We start from the raw sequence: 15512 nt of genomic DNA, 5'->3' as shown, positions 1-15512 counted from the left end.
GTGAAGCCAGGTGGTGAGGAAGAAAAGGTGGGAGGTCAAGGCACAGACCCAGGTGCAGGCAGAATTGTCCTCTAACGTTGTGGTCTGGCTGAAAGTTAAAAGCTTTGGGATCTGTGTACCCAAAACCATTCCAGAGAACCTGGACCTGTCCATCTGGTGCTTCTGTGGTGGACAAAACCTTGTTCTTCAGGAGCAGCAAGGAAACAGCCCATCAGGGACACTGCAGCACTCACAGAACGGGGAGAGGTGGGGTGGGAGTTTCTTAAAACAACTTCTTAATGCCTCAAGCTGCAATCTGATAAGAGACAAGCACAACTAGCAGTGACCCAAAACAATCAGAAACTTAAGGAAAAAGGTCCCCCACAGATTCTGCCCAGGCCTTCGGAGAAGGTGGGGGTGAGCAGATGGTCTCTCGGTGCCAATAATGCCCTTGGGCAAGCTGAGTGTTAGGGCCTGTGTGGCCGCCCCCCATGCAGGACGTGGCTGACCGCGGTCTTGCCACTTTGTGCCCTTTTTGCTAGACCCTGGAGTCCGAAGGCCGTCACTACGACTGCGACTTCCTCCCCTTCATGGAGATCGGCAGCGTGGCTCACAAGTACTACCTCATCAACATCCGTCTGCCCGTGAACGAGAGGAAAGGCATCAATGTGGGCATTGGGGAGATCAAGGACATCCGCCTGGTGGTAAGTGTCTGCCTCGCTGCCCCTCCTCAGAGGGACTGCGCCCCGCGGTGCAGCCCCTGGTTCTCCTCCCTGATCCACAGCAGGAGTCCTGCTCTTCTCCATGGGTAGCTTCTGCCTGAAAATGTGCCCAGCACCCCAACTTTCCTCCTTCACAAGGGGTCCATCCCTCTGAGGGATGGTGCAGGGACCTGTCTGCCTGTCAGGGATGAGAGCACGGGGAGATGAGACACAGACCAGCAGGGCTCAGAGGGGAGCAGCTCTCTCTCAGAGCTGGCTATCCCCAAACAGATGCTGGAGGTGGCACTCAGCTGTCCTTGCTGCTGCCCTCCCATGCTGGAAAGCCTCCTCCCGCTGTCCCTTTCACAGCGGTCAGCCAGCAGGCTGTGGTGGCTGCAGACGGCGGTGGGAGGGCATGTGTCTGGAGAAATGCATTAATTTGGCCACTGCGTTGCCCACCAGCGGTGACTGAGCTCCGTGACTATCTCGTTACTCGTCTGAGCAGTGCTGGCAGTTTTTTCCACGCTGTGTCAGAAGTGCCGCTCTCGCAGACCGCTTCCCACCTCGCCGTGGACGCTGTGGGTTTTGGCATTTGCTTCCAACGGGGCTTTTGAAGCCTGCTCAGATGGGCTGGATGCTGTGTGGGCAGCTGCTCCCTTCCCTGTGGTGGTCAGACCGCGGCTTTCAAAGAGTGGCTGTGTCTGCATGTGCTCGCATGTCAAACGCTGCGATGTGCGTGCCTCTCCTGCCAGCCCTGTAAGCTTGTCACGTTGCACCTCGTTTCTCCTTAGGGTATCCATCAAAACGGAGGCTTCACGAAAGTGTGGTTTGCCATGAAAACCTTCCTCACCCCCAGCATTCTGATCATCATGATCTGGTACTGGCGGCGGATCACGCTGATGACACGCGCTCCTGTCCTGCTGGAGAAGTGAGTGGGGGCGCGTGTGCCTGGCTGGGGTGACCCTGGCCGAGGCTGTGACTGCTCCCAGGCAGGGCACGTCTCTGGGGGACAGGATTCCTCTCTTCTCCCTCTCCTGTCCACTCCCTGCACCCAGGAGCACCCAGAAACCTCAATATTGTCACCGCTTCCCCACTAACCCCCCAGAGAGGATGTTGCTTTTACCCGTGGCTGCTTGGAGGAGCTCAGTGCCAGGGGCTTTGCTGGCACGAGGTGCCACCTCCTGGCCCTGGTGACAATCTGCTGCCCCTGCCTGAACAGTGCGGGGTTTTCTTGTCCCCCACTGGGCACACCTCTGGCTGCTATGGCTCTGTGTTTTCTCCCTGCAAACTGGAAATAGATGGAGGTAGTGTTTCTCCCTCTGCAGGGTGATTTTTGCTCTGGGAATTTCCATGACGTTCATTAACATCCCAGTGGAGTGGTTTTCCATCGGCTTTGACTGGACGTGGATGCTGCTCTTCGGAGACATTCGGCAAGGCATTTTCTATGCCATGCTCCTGTCGTTTTGGATCATCTTCTGCGGAGAGCACATGATGGTGGGTGTGACAGAAAGGAAGGTGGTTGCCGTGCCCCCTGGCCCTTGCAGCAATGCCTGGCAGCTCCCTTTTCCTCACTGGTTGGGATTTGGAAGCGGTTTGGGATTTGGGGTTTCGTTCCTGGTGAGAGGACTGCTGGCTAACTCGCTCTTCCTCATTTCTCCTCCTCCTGCCCACCTCCTGACCCTTCGATTAGGACCAGAACGAGCGGAACCGCCTCTCGGGGTACTGGAAGCAGGTTGGACCCATAGCTGTCGGCTCCTTCTGCCTCTTCATCTTCGACATGTGCGAGAGGTGGGTTCAGCGCTGCCCTGGGGATGGAGGGCAGGCCGAGGCCGGCGGCCACCTCTGAGCACGGGGCTCGAGGTGCCTTGGGGAACGAGGGCTTCGATCCTCGGGGCTGGATTCCCTGCCTCATGAGGAGGGAGAGGGCTCCCAGTGAAGACGCTGAGGCCTTTGGGCACTTCACAGCAGCACATCTTGGCCCAGGAAGACACGTGTCCACCTTGTGTCCTCCTCGCCCACAAGGGAAAGCAGCACGGGGCTCTCTGCCAGCCTCTTGGCCTCTGTGGCAGCTCTGTGTTTCCTCTCTTCACAGGGGAGTGCAGCTGAAAAACCCCTTCTACAGCATCTGGACCACCGAGGTGGGCACGGAGCTGGCTGTATCCTTGACGGGGCTCTGGCAGACCCACGTGCTCGGGGTGGGTAGAGGTGGGAGACGAGACCTTCCTCCTCCTGGCTGAGCTGTGTGGTGGGGCTCGGGCGTTGTGGGGGACCCTGGAGGTGGCTGCAAGAGGTGGTCGTGGTAGGTTTGGTGCCAGGTACCTCCGGCACCGGTGCTGTGCTTGGGGACGTCGAGGTCTGGGAGGCAGCAGGGGGAGATCCAGGTCAAGGGTGTCATCGTGGCCACCCCACAGGGAGGTTACTGATGACCTTCCTGATCATATCAGAAGTAAATCACCTGAATAATGTTTTCTGTCACTTCATGTCACTTTCCTTTAACCTGCGCTGCTCAGATGGCCTTTATTATAGTTGCAGGAATCTGCTTGTGCCTTTATTTTCTCTTCCTGTGTTTTATGGTCTTCCAAGTTTTCAGAAACATCAATGGAAAGCAGTCAAGCCTGCCGGCGATGAGCAAGGTTCGCTGTCTTCATTATGAGGTAGGCACTCCTTCTTGTACCATTTGTGTTTTCACAAAGCATTTTCACCCTCAAGGACTACACTAAACCCTTCGCCGTCAGTACAGGCCTGAACTGGAAAGCCTGATCCTCAGCTGCTCAAGTCCCCCAGCTGCCTTTTGTTCCTTTCAACTGCTGTTACGTTTTTTCCTGTATTTGGCTCTTTGGTCCTGATACAACATTTTAATCCCTCAGGAGGGTGTGTAAGCCAGCTCTCTTTTTGCCTTTTTTTTTTTTTTGAGTGGCTGTCATCTCCCAGTTTATCGATGTGTGTTGGGGGATAGAATAAAATTGCTCAAACTGCCCTTTAAATTACTACAGGGAGAAAGTGCTCCCTGTCCCTCAGTTTCTCCTTCTCTAATAATAATGATTCTGTTTAATGGCAAGTATTACCAAAACCACCTATTTTTTTCCATGGCACAAATTCAGATTTATGGGGTAGTCCTAACTAAATCACAGGAGAGAAACTGTCACACAAAGGTCAAAACCGGACTTGCTCAGCTCATTTTCCCCTTTTTCAGCCTGTAATTTTGTATGTTGTTTCTGCCCTGGCTGTCCTCAAGCTGCTGCAGAACATGAGGAGCTCTCTCTAGCTGCTTGAGCTGGGAGAGCCTCTTGTTTTCATGGCTGCGTAAATATTTATAACCAGCATTGTTGTGTATAACGATGGTCACTTCTGGTTTCAACAGGCTGGTTATCACCCATCAGGGATGCACATGAAACATAGAAAATCAGACTTGAGAGAATTTGCACAAGATATTCAGCTTTTTTTTTCCATCTTTCCCTTTAGCAAGAGGCACAGGATGTTAGCTTGTGTTGTAGAGCTGTTTCGGCCGTGCTGTAACTACAACCATCTGGCAATGCACGAATCTGGCCTGGAAGAGTTAAACTAATGGTCATTTGTTGTCACTGTGGAGCTCAGTAATGACGCACACACAGACATTTCCATCAAAATTCCCCAAATGGTTTAAAAAAAAAAAGAAGAAGAAGAAAAACAAAACCAAAACAATTTTTAAGTGAAAACTTAAAACTATCAAGAGCAAATCCAGTACGTGGTACGATTCCCAGCCAAGAGATTTTGAGCCATAAAGTTTCTTATAATTTACATTCTTTTGTAGTGCACAAAGTAATTTTGACAAGCGTTCAGAATTGCTGCAGTTTTCCTGCCAGAGGGACTCTGGAGGTGGGGATTAGCCCATACAGACCCCTGCTATCACCGTACAAGTGTCCCGTTGTCTTGCTAAAACCCGAAATCTCTCCACAGATGTTTGTTTAATGAAAGCTGTGAGCTATCAGGTAGGCTGTCCCTTGGACGAAACCCATAGCTCAGGCTGACCTGCCTCCTCTCTCACATTAACTCTTTGTAAATCAGTCACAAAGGCAGCTGTAATGGAAAGCAAGAGCTGTCCAGACATGCACACCCTGCTCGGAGCATCGGGGAGGAATGCAGACGTGTGTGGGGAACGGAGAATATTGGCTGTCATGAACGCAGCACGAAGGAGTGGGTGGAGGTTGTTTTGGTTTGGGGTTTCGTGGGTTGGACCCTTTTTTTCCTTTTCCTTTTTTTTTTTTTTTTTTATACTCGTGTCTTGTACATGCTAAAAACAAAAATGGGTTTTTGTGGATTCTGTTAACGTGACCAGTGACATTTCTCTCTAAACAGGGGCTGATTTTTAGGTTCAAGTTCCTGATGCTCATCACCCTGGCGTGTGCAGCAATGACAGTCATCTTCTTCATCGTGAGCCAGGTGAGCGTGACGAAATTCAGCTGCGTTTGAGAGCATCAGCCTTAAATTCCCCGCGTGCTAGGAAGGTTGGGCTACCTGCAGCTCAGAGAGACCAGGCCTGTGTCTTACAGTTCGCTATAAGTTGCTTTTTAAGAAGTTGTTTTCATGTGTTTGAAACACTGAAACTTCCACAAAGGCCTTTGGCACACAGGGTCTGTGTTTTTTGAAATATCAGCCAAAACAGTTTAGTCATTTCTGAGAACTCAGCAAGAGCAAAAATGTTCTGTTCACATTAAAAGAATCTGGTGGCTTTTATACCCACAAAGAAATACCAGAATTCAGCCTGTCCTGGTTTTGACTTTGCAACCCTGTTGTTTCTAGCAAGATAGATACCCAGTTATTGCGAGCTGTGGTGCAGCCTCTCTGTACGCATGAGCTGATCTAGCTGTTTAAATGCACTTTGATGGTTTACTTCAAGTAACAGTCTGCTGGTAAGTGACATCTTTGAAACAGATGCTATCTTATGGTTGTTCCTAAGCAGAAGCAGCTTGTAGTTTCAGAACAGTTGTACAGCCTTGCAAATCCAACGTTACAGAACTGCATCTGCAGGAGCAGGGTCTCACTCGCTGCATCCCTTACGCTTTGGGGTATGCGGTGGGTCCCAATGGAAAACCCAGCAGCAGATGATTTTGCTCGTAAAAATCTGTTAGGCTGAAGCACTGGTATGAGAAATGCCACTTGGCAATTCAATTAATCACCGAGTATTAATGACTGTAGCTGTCACCGCGTATGGGCGTAACACAAACGATCTTGTCCAGCTCCTCTTTTCCAGCTAAGCTTTTGTCTTGCCCTGAAGGCAAGGTTGTGCTGCTGCGGCTCCTCCTTGGAGCAGAACAACATCCTGGTGTTTTCTCAGGAAAGCTCTTCCTGTCAGGAAAAGGCATGCTGCTGCCTTGTGTCTCTCCCTTTAATGGCAAGCCAGCACTGCACTGTGAACAGTGTGTGCGTCTTCAAGTGATATTAATATTGATGATATTTTGGTAAGTCTTGACAGATCTCCATGTCTGAGGCTGATGCAGTCAGCCTGGGCCTCTCTCGTGAGGCAGCAGCAGCAAGAAGGCATTCAGCACGTTCGCTTTTCACATTATTCATGCTGCTTCCCCTTGTACAGGAGGCCTATTTATAGAAGTCTGATGTTCTCAGATGTAAGGAGTTGTCTCTGAGGTACTGCCCTTCGTGTGCCAGCCTTTGCTGAACACGCCAGCTTTGACAGCCATCTATTGCAGCACATGAAGGATTGTGCCACAGTTAGGAATCAAAGTTATAGGGATCCTGGTGCAAACACTTGAAGTACCATTTTTCCTGCATGCTGGTGCAGAAGAAGAGAGTGCCCCCCTGCCTGGGTGACTGACTGTTGTGCATAAATTGTCTTCATCCTGGGGAACCGAGGCTTTTTTTGTGGATTTGCTCCAAGCCAGAGCCTCAGGGGTCACATCTGTGTGTGATTCCAGCCTCGCTGACCGTCTGCTTTCTCACGGGCAGGTGACAGAAGGCCACTGGAAGTGGGGGGACATCACGATCCAGGTGAACAGCGCCTTCTTCACCGGCATCTACGGGATGTGGAACCTCTACGTCTTCGCGCTCATGTTCCTGTACGCGCCCTCACACAAGAACTATGGGGAGGATCAGTCAAACGGTAAATGGCTCCGAATCATCTACGTGTGAAAGTTACCACGGGAAGGCAGTGACATAAAGTGGGGGTTATTTTTGTGTATCTTTCTTGCCAAAGTGCCCGTGCAGCACACTGAAATGTTATGTAAACGAGGGTTTGTTCTTCAAAGCACTGCTGTTCCAGCAGACGTTTTAATTATTGACTAGGCTAGACAGGTTTGAGTATTCAGGCACGGCTGTCTAAAACCTTTTAGCTCGGTTTTTGTGATGTTTTGGTATTGCCCAGTTGTGACTGCATAGCTCAAACAGGAGTGGGAAAAGGATTGGAACTGGGGCAAGGGGAGAATGGCAGTGCTGTTGGTTTCCTTCTGGTGGCCTCCAGTAGCACCGAAATCTTCATCTGCCAACATGCCCACATCTAAATGACCTCAAATAAAAGCGTTGATAGAAACTGTGCATAGAACATAGTTCAGGTAGCTCCTGAGAGCCTGGGCTGAACAAAACAGATCTTTTTGCCTTCTAATTGCACAACACTGTACGGTGAGGGCAGTCTGACGGCATCACTGTTTCTCAGGTGACCTGGGAGTGGGCAGCGGCGAGGAGCTCCAGCTCACCACCACCATCACCCACGTGGACGGCCCCACGGAGGTTTACAAGCTGGCTCGCAAGGAGGCTCAGGAGTAAGGCCAAGATCCCGGCGGCTGAGACGCGAGACAAAGTGGAGTACACAGGACGACACAACGCCCTCCTGCAGGAGATGTGTCCGACGTAACTTGCTTTCTGAGCACCCAGCATCTAGTGTATTTTCACAGAGCAGTGACGCCGAGCATAACATTTGTAAACTCTTTAATATGTTGTAGTTATTTCTGGGGGGAGGGATATGTATATTGTGTTACACTCGAGCACGTAAAAACCTGCTAGAAGAGCATTAATGTTGCAAAGTCACACGTTCGGGCGGTACAAGTGGCAGAGCTGGGTGATTTCTGCTGGGCTCTGTGTGTGTGTGCCTGCGCATGAGGATGGGGAGGACAGAGCAGAACTAAGGCTTCGTTTTGAAAACATTTAATTCACAGCCAGCTCCTGCCTGTTCTCAGCCCCGTTGGCTCCCCTCGCTCTAGTCTTCCTCTGTCTCACCTTTTTGATACATCTCCTTCATTTTTCTGCTGCTTACGTACCAGGGGCAGAAGAGCAGGGCCCCAGGGCGGGAGTCAGGCCCTTTGCAGGGGAAATCCACGTGGCACATGCTCACGCAGACGTCTGCTCTTCAGCCATGCTGTGGCTGCTGCTCTGACTCAGAGGGCACTGGGAATCGCGTGGGGTGGAGGCTGAAACTGGGCTGTGCTGGGGACCAGTCACGAGGCTTGTTGGTGGCTCGGACACAGCCAGAAGGGTCGGTGCTGCTCCGGACCCACCTTCTTGTAGGGCCTGGGAGAGAACTTGAGGACACGGCTGGCCTTGGTACCTGGCACTAGCACGTCTGAAATCCCCCAGTAACACACAGCTCAACCTCCCCACCCCGCTTTTGTCCCCACAAGGTAACCTGGTGCTGCTCTCTGTTGCATTTCCCAGCGGGACCACTGCCCCAAATGCATTGCTCTGCTGCAGCCCCAGGAAGAACAGCACTCAAGTGGCAGTAAGATGCCCTGAATTGGAGCTACAGCTCTGAAGGAGAGGCTAGCACAGGTCATCTTCCATCCCCTCAGCTGCTGAGAGCCCCAGGCTGTGCACCGTTTGGGGGAAGTTTGTATCTCTGTAAAGCAGGACACTGATGCCCCTGGGGGAATAGTTATAGGGAATGGTTAAAGGAAATGAAAAAGGAAGGGGGCACGCTTATTGTAGAGCACAGAGCAACTCCTGGGACCACACCTTCAGCATGGATGGCGACATGCAACCCGTATGCCATTTACCTACAGAAACGAGTGCTGGGGAGAGCAGGCACGATGCACAGCAGCAGTTCTGGTGCAAAGTGGGTTAGAGTTGTGGCCCACAGCCACAACTCCCTCGTTGCCCTGGCTGAGCGCTCGACTTTGCAACGTTAACGTCCTTTTTACGTTGGGTTCTTACGTGATATTTATGTTGTTCCCATAGATGTGTCCATGGTTTCTTTTACAGCTTAGGATAGCATTGCATTTTGTAAAGGCTCTTTACAGACGGGGCATTGCAGCTTTAAAACCAAATTTTGTGTCAAACACTAACAATTTGTTTACGGGGTGTGTGTCTGTGTGAGCGTGCGCGCGTGCGTGTGTACTTTTTTTATTTCTTAATTCCTAAGCCCTACTCATCTGTCTCGGAAATAGTCCCTGGGTCTTATTAAAATATATTCTTTTTTTTGTTTAGGTTGAGTTCACTTTTTACAGAATGCTTTTAAGCAACCTGGAAAACGTGTAGATTTGTTAATTTAAATAAAATATACCATATTGTGGATTTCTCATTGGCCTGGCTTTTCTCTCTCATCTCTCTTCGAACACTTTGTGGTGCAGACACGCGGGGCTTTGGCACCACGGGCTGCTTGTCCTTCAGCCCTTTGCTCCGGGACTGTTAGCAGCACCACTTCTCCCTCGTTTTGGGAGGCTCTGCTGGGATCCTGCCACGGAGCTGACAGCCCTGGAGAGGACGTGAGGCGTTGGTTTGGCACTGCACAGCCCTTTGGTTTTCCTTCAGCTCTTCCACCACCTCAGAAATTGGGCGTCTGCCTCCATCTGCTGCTGAATTCGGAGGCGCAGCCACTTGCTGCCCATGCTTTGGGAAGGGTCCTGGGGTTTAGCAGCACGGGACAAAATCCAGCCCGTTCCAGCACCATTTCAGCAGCTCAGGCAGCTGCAAGCAGCTGCTGCAGCAGCGATCACACCATTTCCATCCGCAGCCTGGGAAGGAAAGGTTCCCAGCCCTTGTGCTTGGGGAGGCTGCAGTGTGGCAGCCACCAGCCTGGGTGTGGAGCTGTGCAGGGCTCTGCTGGTTTCCCCAGGGCACATTTTGGGAGCCGGTATCTGCAGGCTCCGGGGGCTGCGGAGCTCCTCGGCCGCCCTCTGCCGGCACCGGGCTTCAGAGCTCGAGTTTTAAATGGGATGGGAGGTTTTAGCCTGGCTGCAGTTGCTGGCTCCTTCTGCCTTCAACTTTTACATGTGAGAGGTGCTGGAGCTCCGCAGGCTGAGCCTCCCCCGAGTGGTGAGCAGGGGCTGAGCATCTCCTGATGCTCTTGGCCATTTCCCCGCTGTTTTGGGCCAGCCTGGTCTCGTGGAGAGGGAACGGGCTCCCACTGACGTTGCTGGAGCATCCCGGCATCCCACAGCAGCACATCTTGTCCTGTAGCACCAGAAAGAAACGCTTCCCACCTCGCTGCATCCTCACCCACCAGGTGAAGCAGCACGGGGGGAGCTGGGTGCTGTGCTCAGGATGTCCCCGTGCAGCAGCACAGTGGCTCCAGGTGCTGGATGCCCTCGTGGTGTCCTCTGAGGGTGACACACTGCTGGGTGACAGCATCCTACAGCTCCTCTGAGCCCCATCCCTCTGTGCCTGGGGTGTGGGGCAGCAGCCCCTGGCTGAAGTGGTCAAAATGCTGCCCTGCTTTTTGGCTGTGTCTTCACCTGGAGCCAGGGATGGGTACACCCACTGCGACGGCCAGGAGTCCCTACCTGTCCCAGCAGCACCCCAGGCAGTGCTGCCCAAAAATTGGGCGCTGTGACTGCAGGAGGTGAGGCCCGGAGGCAGCAGAACCTCGTGTACAGCAGCACAGAAAGCGAGGGCTGCCCTTCTCCCAGCTCCACGAATCCTCCCGGATGATACCAGGGGAGGCAAAACAGCACACGGTGCCTCCCCCCTGCTCTGCTCGCCCAAGGGGCTCTGGCAAGCGGCTGCTTCCCATTTCAGATGGAAAATCTGGTGGCTGTCAGCTCCGGCCCGAGCAAACCCTGACCAGCAGCGGGGCACGGAGCCAGCAGCTGGTGGCCACATCCTTCCTCTGGCCGCCTGCTCTGCCCTTCCCAAGGCAGGGGCTCCGCGTCGCACCCTCTCTCCCCTTCCCACCCCTTCCCCTGCTGAGGCTGGCGATGTCCATGCCCAGATGTGTCCCCGCTGGGTGGCTCGCAGCTCCCTTCCCATGACACTCAGGGGAGAGGCCAGGGTCAGGCAGGGAGCGGTGATCCGCCCGACATCGTGCCACGCTTGGGAAAGGTTGTTTGGAATCGGGATATCTGCCTCTGAGCAACAGGGACCAGCCAAGAGAGCGGGTAAGCTAATAATTGCTAGTTAGCATTTCCTTGCGGCTAATAAATACCTCATAAACACCAGAAATGATGTTTTAGAAATTGTCTCTGGAAATCCCCGTTAATGACAGGATTCGGGCGAAGCGGATGCTCGGCGGGCTGTGAGCACATCTCCCTGCCTGGCCCGACGGGAGCCAAGGGCCAAGAGCTGGGCACGGCCTCTGCCTGCCGGAGAACATCGGGGAGGATCGGGATGGAGCAGAGGCTGTGTCAGCAGCCCACGGGGAGCGTGCCAGGCATGGGTACCACATGCTAAGGGCTCAGCCTTCGTGCCGCAGCCCGGGGAGGGCAGATCTGGTGGAGGGGACATTTGATGGGAGGGCAGAAATGGGCACGGAGGAGCTGGCTGCCAGCTGCCCTGCGGCAGGGACGTTTGGGATTACATCAATGTTTTAAAACCAAGATGTTTGGGGGTGGCAGGAGCCTTACCAACACCAAGAGAAAAGGGCTGCTGAAGGAGGGAGCGTGCTAACATGGAAGCTTCTTGAGAAAAATCCTCCGGGCTTTTTGGGTTAGGCACAAACACCAGGGTAGAACGAAATAGCTCCAAAGCCCCCTCCCACCCTTGTTCGTTTGCTTTTGTTTTGCTCTAGGGCAGGGTCAGGCATTACGAGGCCTCTTGGTAAGGGTGGAAGTGGATCCGAAACAGGTGGGAGGACAGCATGGAGTCAGAGATGCACCGAGAAACAGAGAGGTAAGAAATGGTAGCCTGGAAATCCACACAAAGCTTCGGAAAAACAAGCTTGGGTTAGGACCAAAAAGTGGTGCTTTTGCCTCGATTCTCTCCTTGTGGGGCACACTCCCTCTGTTCCAGGGTTCATCTGAGACCGTCTGTAAACGTGCTGCTCTCCAGATCCTGTTCCAGCCATGCCAGGAGATTTATAGAGCTTTTTCTGTGCCATGTGCAAGCAGTTGCAATCCCAAGGTCGTCCTCCATCACACCAAACCCTCCTCCTGCCGGGATGGGGGCACTCAGTGGCGTGCCAGCACACACAGAGATGACCAGGCCGTAATTATGGCTTTGAGACCACGGCTTATTAAACATCCTCAGCTCTGTATGTTGGGATAAGCAATTATTTCTTAGGTACCATCAGTGAGTTCACCCTGCGAAAGTGACGGTCACTGCCAGTCTGTGCAGGGAGCCCGGGGCAGCTGGGGCAGAGGGGGAGCGTTTGATGTCCAGGACTTGCCACCAAAGGGCCACACAGTCATATGCTGAGGAGAATCACATCCCTGGAGTCCCTCAGAAGTACTTTATTTGCCCCTTTTAGAGCTGTTTCCCCCCCATCACCTGTGATCCACAGAACCAGGGGAAACACCAGGGGCACCATCTTCAACCACGTTTTCATTTACAGCTTCTGTGAGAAACAATTTGTAGGATAGCTTGGGTGAGCTGATCCGGTGACCTAATGCTTTAGAGCACATTCTTATTTTACAAATAGCAGTTACATCTGTTAAGAAAATCTGCTCTTTGCCAGTTCAATGTCCGTGCCAGCTATTTGGAAGCCACTGCAGTCCCCCGCAGCCCAGCTAGCGGCCTCCCAGCCAGATCCACCCCATAAAACATCACCCAGCACCGCTTCCCCACAGAAGAGGGGGGCAGGTTTAGCACTGACTGCAACTCGAAGAGCTCAAAGCTGCCTCGCCGGGTGCTGAAGACCCCCCTTACCCTCGGTATCCCCGTTACCAGGCTGACGTTTGTCCCCTCTGCGTGCTCCCTGCTGCGTGCTCTGGCAGCACAGCACCAGAAATGCCCTTTGGCACATTTTAAAGCTGGCATCCTCCTCGCTTCCCACCCTCCTGCAGCTTTCCCAGGGCCTTGTTTGAGGCTCTGCCTGGGGACTGCCTGTCCTCGTCCCCTCTCCCTGAGGTTTGGCCGTGCAGGGCCGATGACTCCCTCATGGCCTCCCCGGGACCCGCGGCCCTTTGCAGGCTGCTAGACGGGAAGCCCCGGTCCTGGCTGGGAAATGTGTTTGGAAAGACTCATTCTGGAGGAGAAAAAAGGGGAAAAAAAGAACTTTTATCAAGGCAACACAACACTCCCCCCTCGGTCACAGCCAGACCCATGGATAGTTGTGATGGCCACAGTAGGAAATGCCACACGAGCTGAGAGCAGCTGCACTTCTTCAGGCAGCCCCAGGAAGGGCCATGCCTCCCAGCAGCCCTTTTTTGGGGGGGAAAAGCCTCGTTTCAGCCTCCCTCTGAGGGCAGCTTCCCCTGCTCGGGGGCCGCGCAGGAGGCACTAACGGGGTGCTGACCCCTCAGCCCCACACCTCACACACCACAAGCACCCACCCACGAGTCAATTCCACAGCTGACGGAAAACACCGAGCACTAAACACACCCCACCTTCCCTAGGGGGGGGGACAGCGCAGACACATATTTTATTAATTTCCTCAGGAAATCAGGGCTGGATGATTACGGCATGCCTATTAAGCGGCTAACGGGCTGGGCTGGGCGCTGTGTGTGGGGTCGGTGCTGTCTGCCCCGAGTGCAGGTGGTGGCTGGGGGTGGCGGGGGGCGAGGGGACATGGGGGGGCTCCATGGGGGTCTCTGAGGGTCTCTGAGGTGTTGGTGGGGCACGGGCCGGCTCCAGAGGCCGAGGGCCGGGGTTGGGGCCGGGGCTGCTCCGTGGCGGCTCCACACGAGGGCGCCGGGCTCGGGGCTGAGGGGGCGGCGTGAGGGGCCGCGGAGGGGGCGGGTGCATGGAGCCTGAGGGAAGGGACGGGGAGAGGAGGCAGGAGGAGAAGGAGGAGGAGGAGGAGGAGAAGAAGGAGGAGGAAGGGGAGGCGGCCCCAGCTCGCAGCCGGCTGCTGGGTGCCGCTGCCATGGGGCCCGGCCCCGCCGGGCTGCGGGAGGGAGCTGCAGGCAGCGGGTGAGTCCCGGGATGGGGATGGGGATGGGGATGGGGAGGCGAGGAGAGCCCGGCCAGGGTGAGCCCTTCCCGGGGAGGGGATGCTCGATGCTGACGGCTCTGCTTCCCCCTGCCTTTCCCCATGGCTCCCTTCCCCTTCCTCCTCCGCAGGCCGTCGCTGTGCAGGGCTGTGTAAGCCTGAAGAGCTCGGGGTTTTTTAGGGGTTAAAATCCTCGCCTCACGCACTGGCAACCATGCCCGAGCAAAGCAACGACTACAGGGTGGTCGTGTTCGGGGCCGCCGGCGTGGGCAAAAGCTCCCTGGTCCTGCGTTTCGTCAGGGGAACCTTCCGAGAAACCTACATCCCCACCATCGAGGACACGTACCGGCAGGTGATCAGCTGCGACAAGAGCATCTGCACCCTGCAGATCACGGACACCACGGGCAGCCACCAGTTCCCCGCCATGCAGAGGCTGTCCATATCCAAGGGGCACGCGTTCATCCTGGTGTACTCCGTCACCAGCCGGCAGTCCATGGAGGATCTGCAGCCCATCTTCGAGCAGATCTGCCAGATCAAAGGGGACATCCAAAAAATCCCCATCATGTTGGTGGGTAATAAAAGCGACGAGACCCAGAGGGAGCTGGATGCTAGCGAGGGGGAGGCGCTGGCCAGCAAGTGGAAGTGCTCCTTCATGGAGACCTCAGCCAAAATGAACTACAACGTGCAGGAGCTCTTCCAGGAGCTCTTGAATCTGGAGAAGAGGAGAACTGTCAGCCTCCAAGTGGATGGAAAGAAATCCAAGCAGCAGAAGAAGAAAGACAAACTGAAAGGCAAGTGCTCCGTTATGTGATTGATTTTGGCTGGACTTGCACGCTGCATGGTGTAAACAGAGCGTGGACTCTGAGAAAATACGCTTCAGAGGGATCCTTGCCTTACAGGGCTACTGCTTTTCTGTAAAATCTCTGGATTATTTCGTGTTGGTCTTAAAGGGGATGGCTTTGTGCATGTTTATTTTTTTAAACAATAAACGTTCAATGTTAGTAATGACGTGATGAAGTTTTTAATGCGAGAAGTTTACGGAAGAGAAAAATGTCACTTAGAAACCAACATCTCTATTCCTGTGAGTACATGCTCGTTTTTAAGTATTTCCAGGCTGTTGGCTTGAAAGAAATTGTTATCTATAAAATGTATATTTCAAAAACCATTTTCAGGAATCTTAACAGAGCAAACCCCTAAAAAAGCTAGGGGTCTGCACTGCGAGTGATCATGTCTGTGACTCCAGATGCTTACACTTCTGGGCACGAAGGCTGGCTTGCCTACCAAAGACATAACTTTTTCATTGTCAAAATTGTTTTCCTGTGTGCTCTGCAGTTCCTGAGACTTCTGCAGTTCTGTGAATGATTAAAGCTATACCTGTGTATAATCAGGATGGGTTTTGCTTATTCCTTTTCCCCCCCCCTTGCTACCATGTCTATTTTCCAATGCACTGTGCTAATGGTTGGTTTTACTTCTGCCTTGTTGACCTCTGTCCCTCAAACCAGTGTGAGCCCTGTAGGGGGTCCAGCACCTCCAGGACGTAGTGGGAGAAGAGCAGGCTTGAAGCTGGAGTTCAGATCTCGGAGCCTGGCCAGCAGGTGGGAAGAGGC

General features: G+C 53.6%; 2 protein-coding genes across 5 annotated transcripts in view; both read left to right on the top strand.

Annotated features, from left to right (window-relative positions):
• The window catches only part of WLS (Wnt ligand secretion mediator), a 36905-nt gene extending 27732 nt beyond the window's left edge, over positions 1-9173 (top strand). For all 3 annotated transcript variants that reach the window (XM_038182941.2, XM_072042098.1, XM_038182942.2), the window contains 9 exons: positions 522-683; positions 1472-1608; positions 2006-2174; positions 2371-2468; positions 2773-2836; positions 3191-3334; positions 5016-5099; positions 6621-6774; positions 7324-9173. In XM_038182941.2, coding sequence (XP_038038869.2) covers positions 522-683; positions 1472-1608; positions 2006-2174; positions 2371-2468; positions 2773-2836; positions 3191-3334; positions 5016-5099; positions 6621-6774; positions 7324-7433 — 1122 coding nt within the window. In that variant the 3' untranslated portion in view covers positions 7434-9173. The remainder of the gene's footprint in view (positions 1-521; positions 684-1471; positions 1609-2005; positions 2175-2370; positions 2469-2772; positions 2837-3190; positions 3335-5015; positions 5100-6620; positions 6775-7323) is intronic.
• Positions 9174-13353: 4180 nt separating this feature from the next.
• DIRAS3 (DIRAS family GTPase 3) lies at positions 13354-15293 on the top strand. Of its 2 annotated transcripts, none has more exons than XM_005022333.6 (2): positions 13354-13508; positions 14037-15293. In XM_005022333.6, the coding sequence occupies exon 2, from the start codon at positions 14120-14122 to the stop codon at positions 14714-14716; it is 597 nt and encodes a 198-aa protein (XP_005022390.1). In that variant the 5' UTR covers positions 13354-13508; positions 14037-14119; the 3' UTR covers positions 14717-15293. The 2 variants fall into 2 exon arrangements, with proteins under 2 accessions (XP_005022390.1, XP_038039173.1); XM_038183245.2 differs by lacking the exon at positions 13354-13508 and adding an exon at positions 13726-13886.
• Positions 15294-15512: the final 219 nt, after the last annotated feature.

This window comes from Anas platyrhynchos, chromosome 8 (assembly GCF_047663525.1).
Source record: "Anas platyrhynchos isolate ZD024472 breed Pekin duck chromosome 8, IASCAAS_PekinDuck_T2T, whole genome shotgun sequence".
In the NCBI taxonomy this organism is placed as follows: Eukaryota; Metazoa; Chordata; class Aves; order Anseriformes; family Anatidae; genus Anas; species Anas platyrhynchos.
This window is presented reverse-complemented; position numbering and strand designations above follow the sequence as displayed.

Excerpts from the sequence above, each read along its gene's own strand:
- DIRAS3 (XM_005022333.6), top strand. The coding sequence starts at position 14,120 with ATGCCCGAGCAAAGCAACGACTACAGGGTGGTCGTGTTCGGGGCCGCC.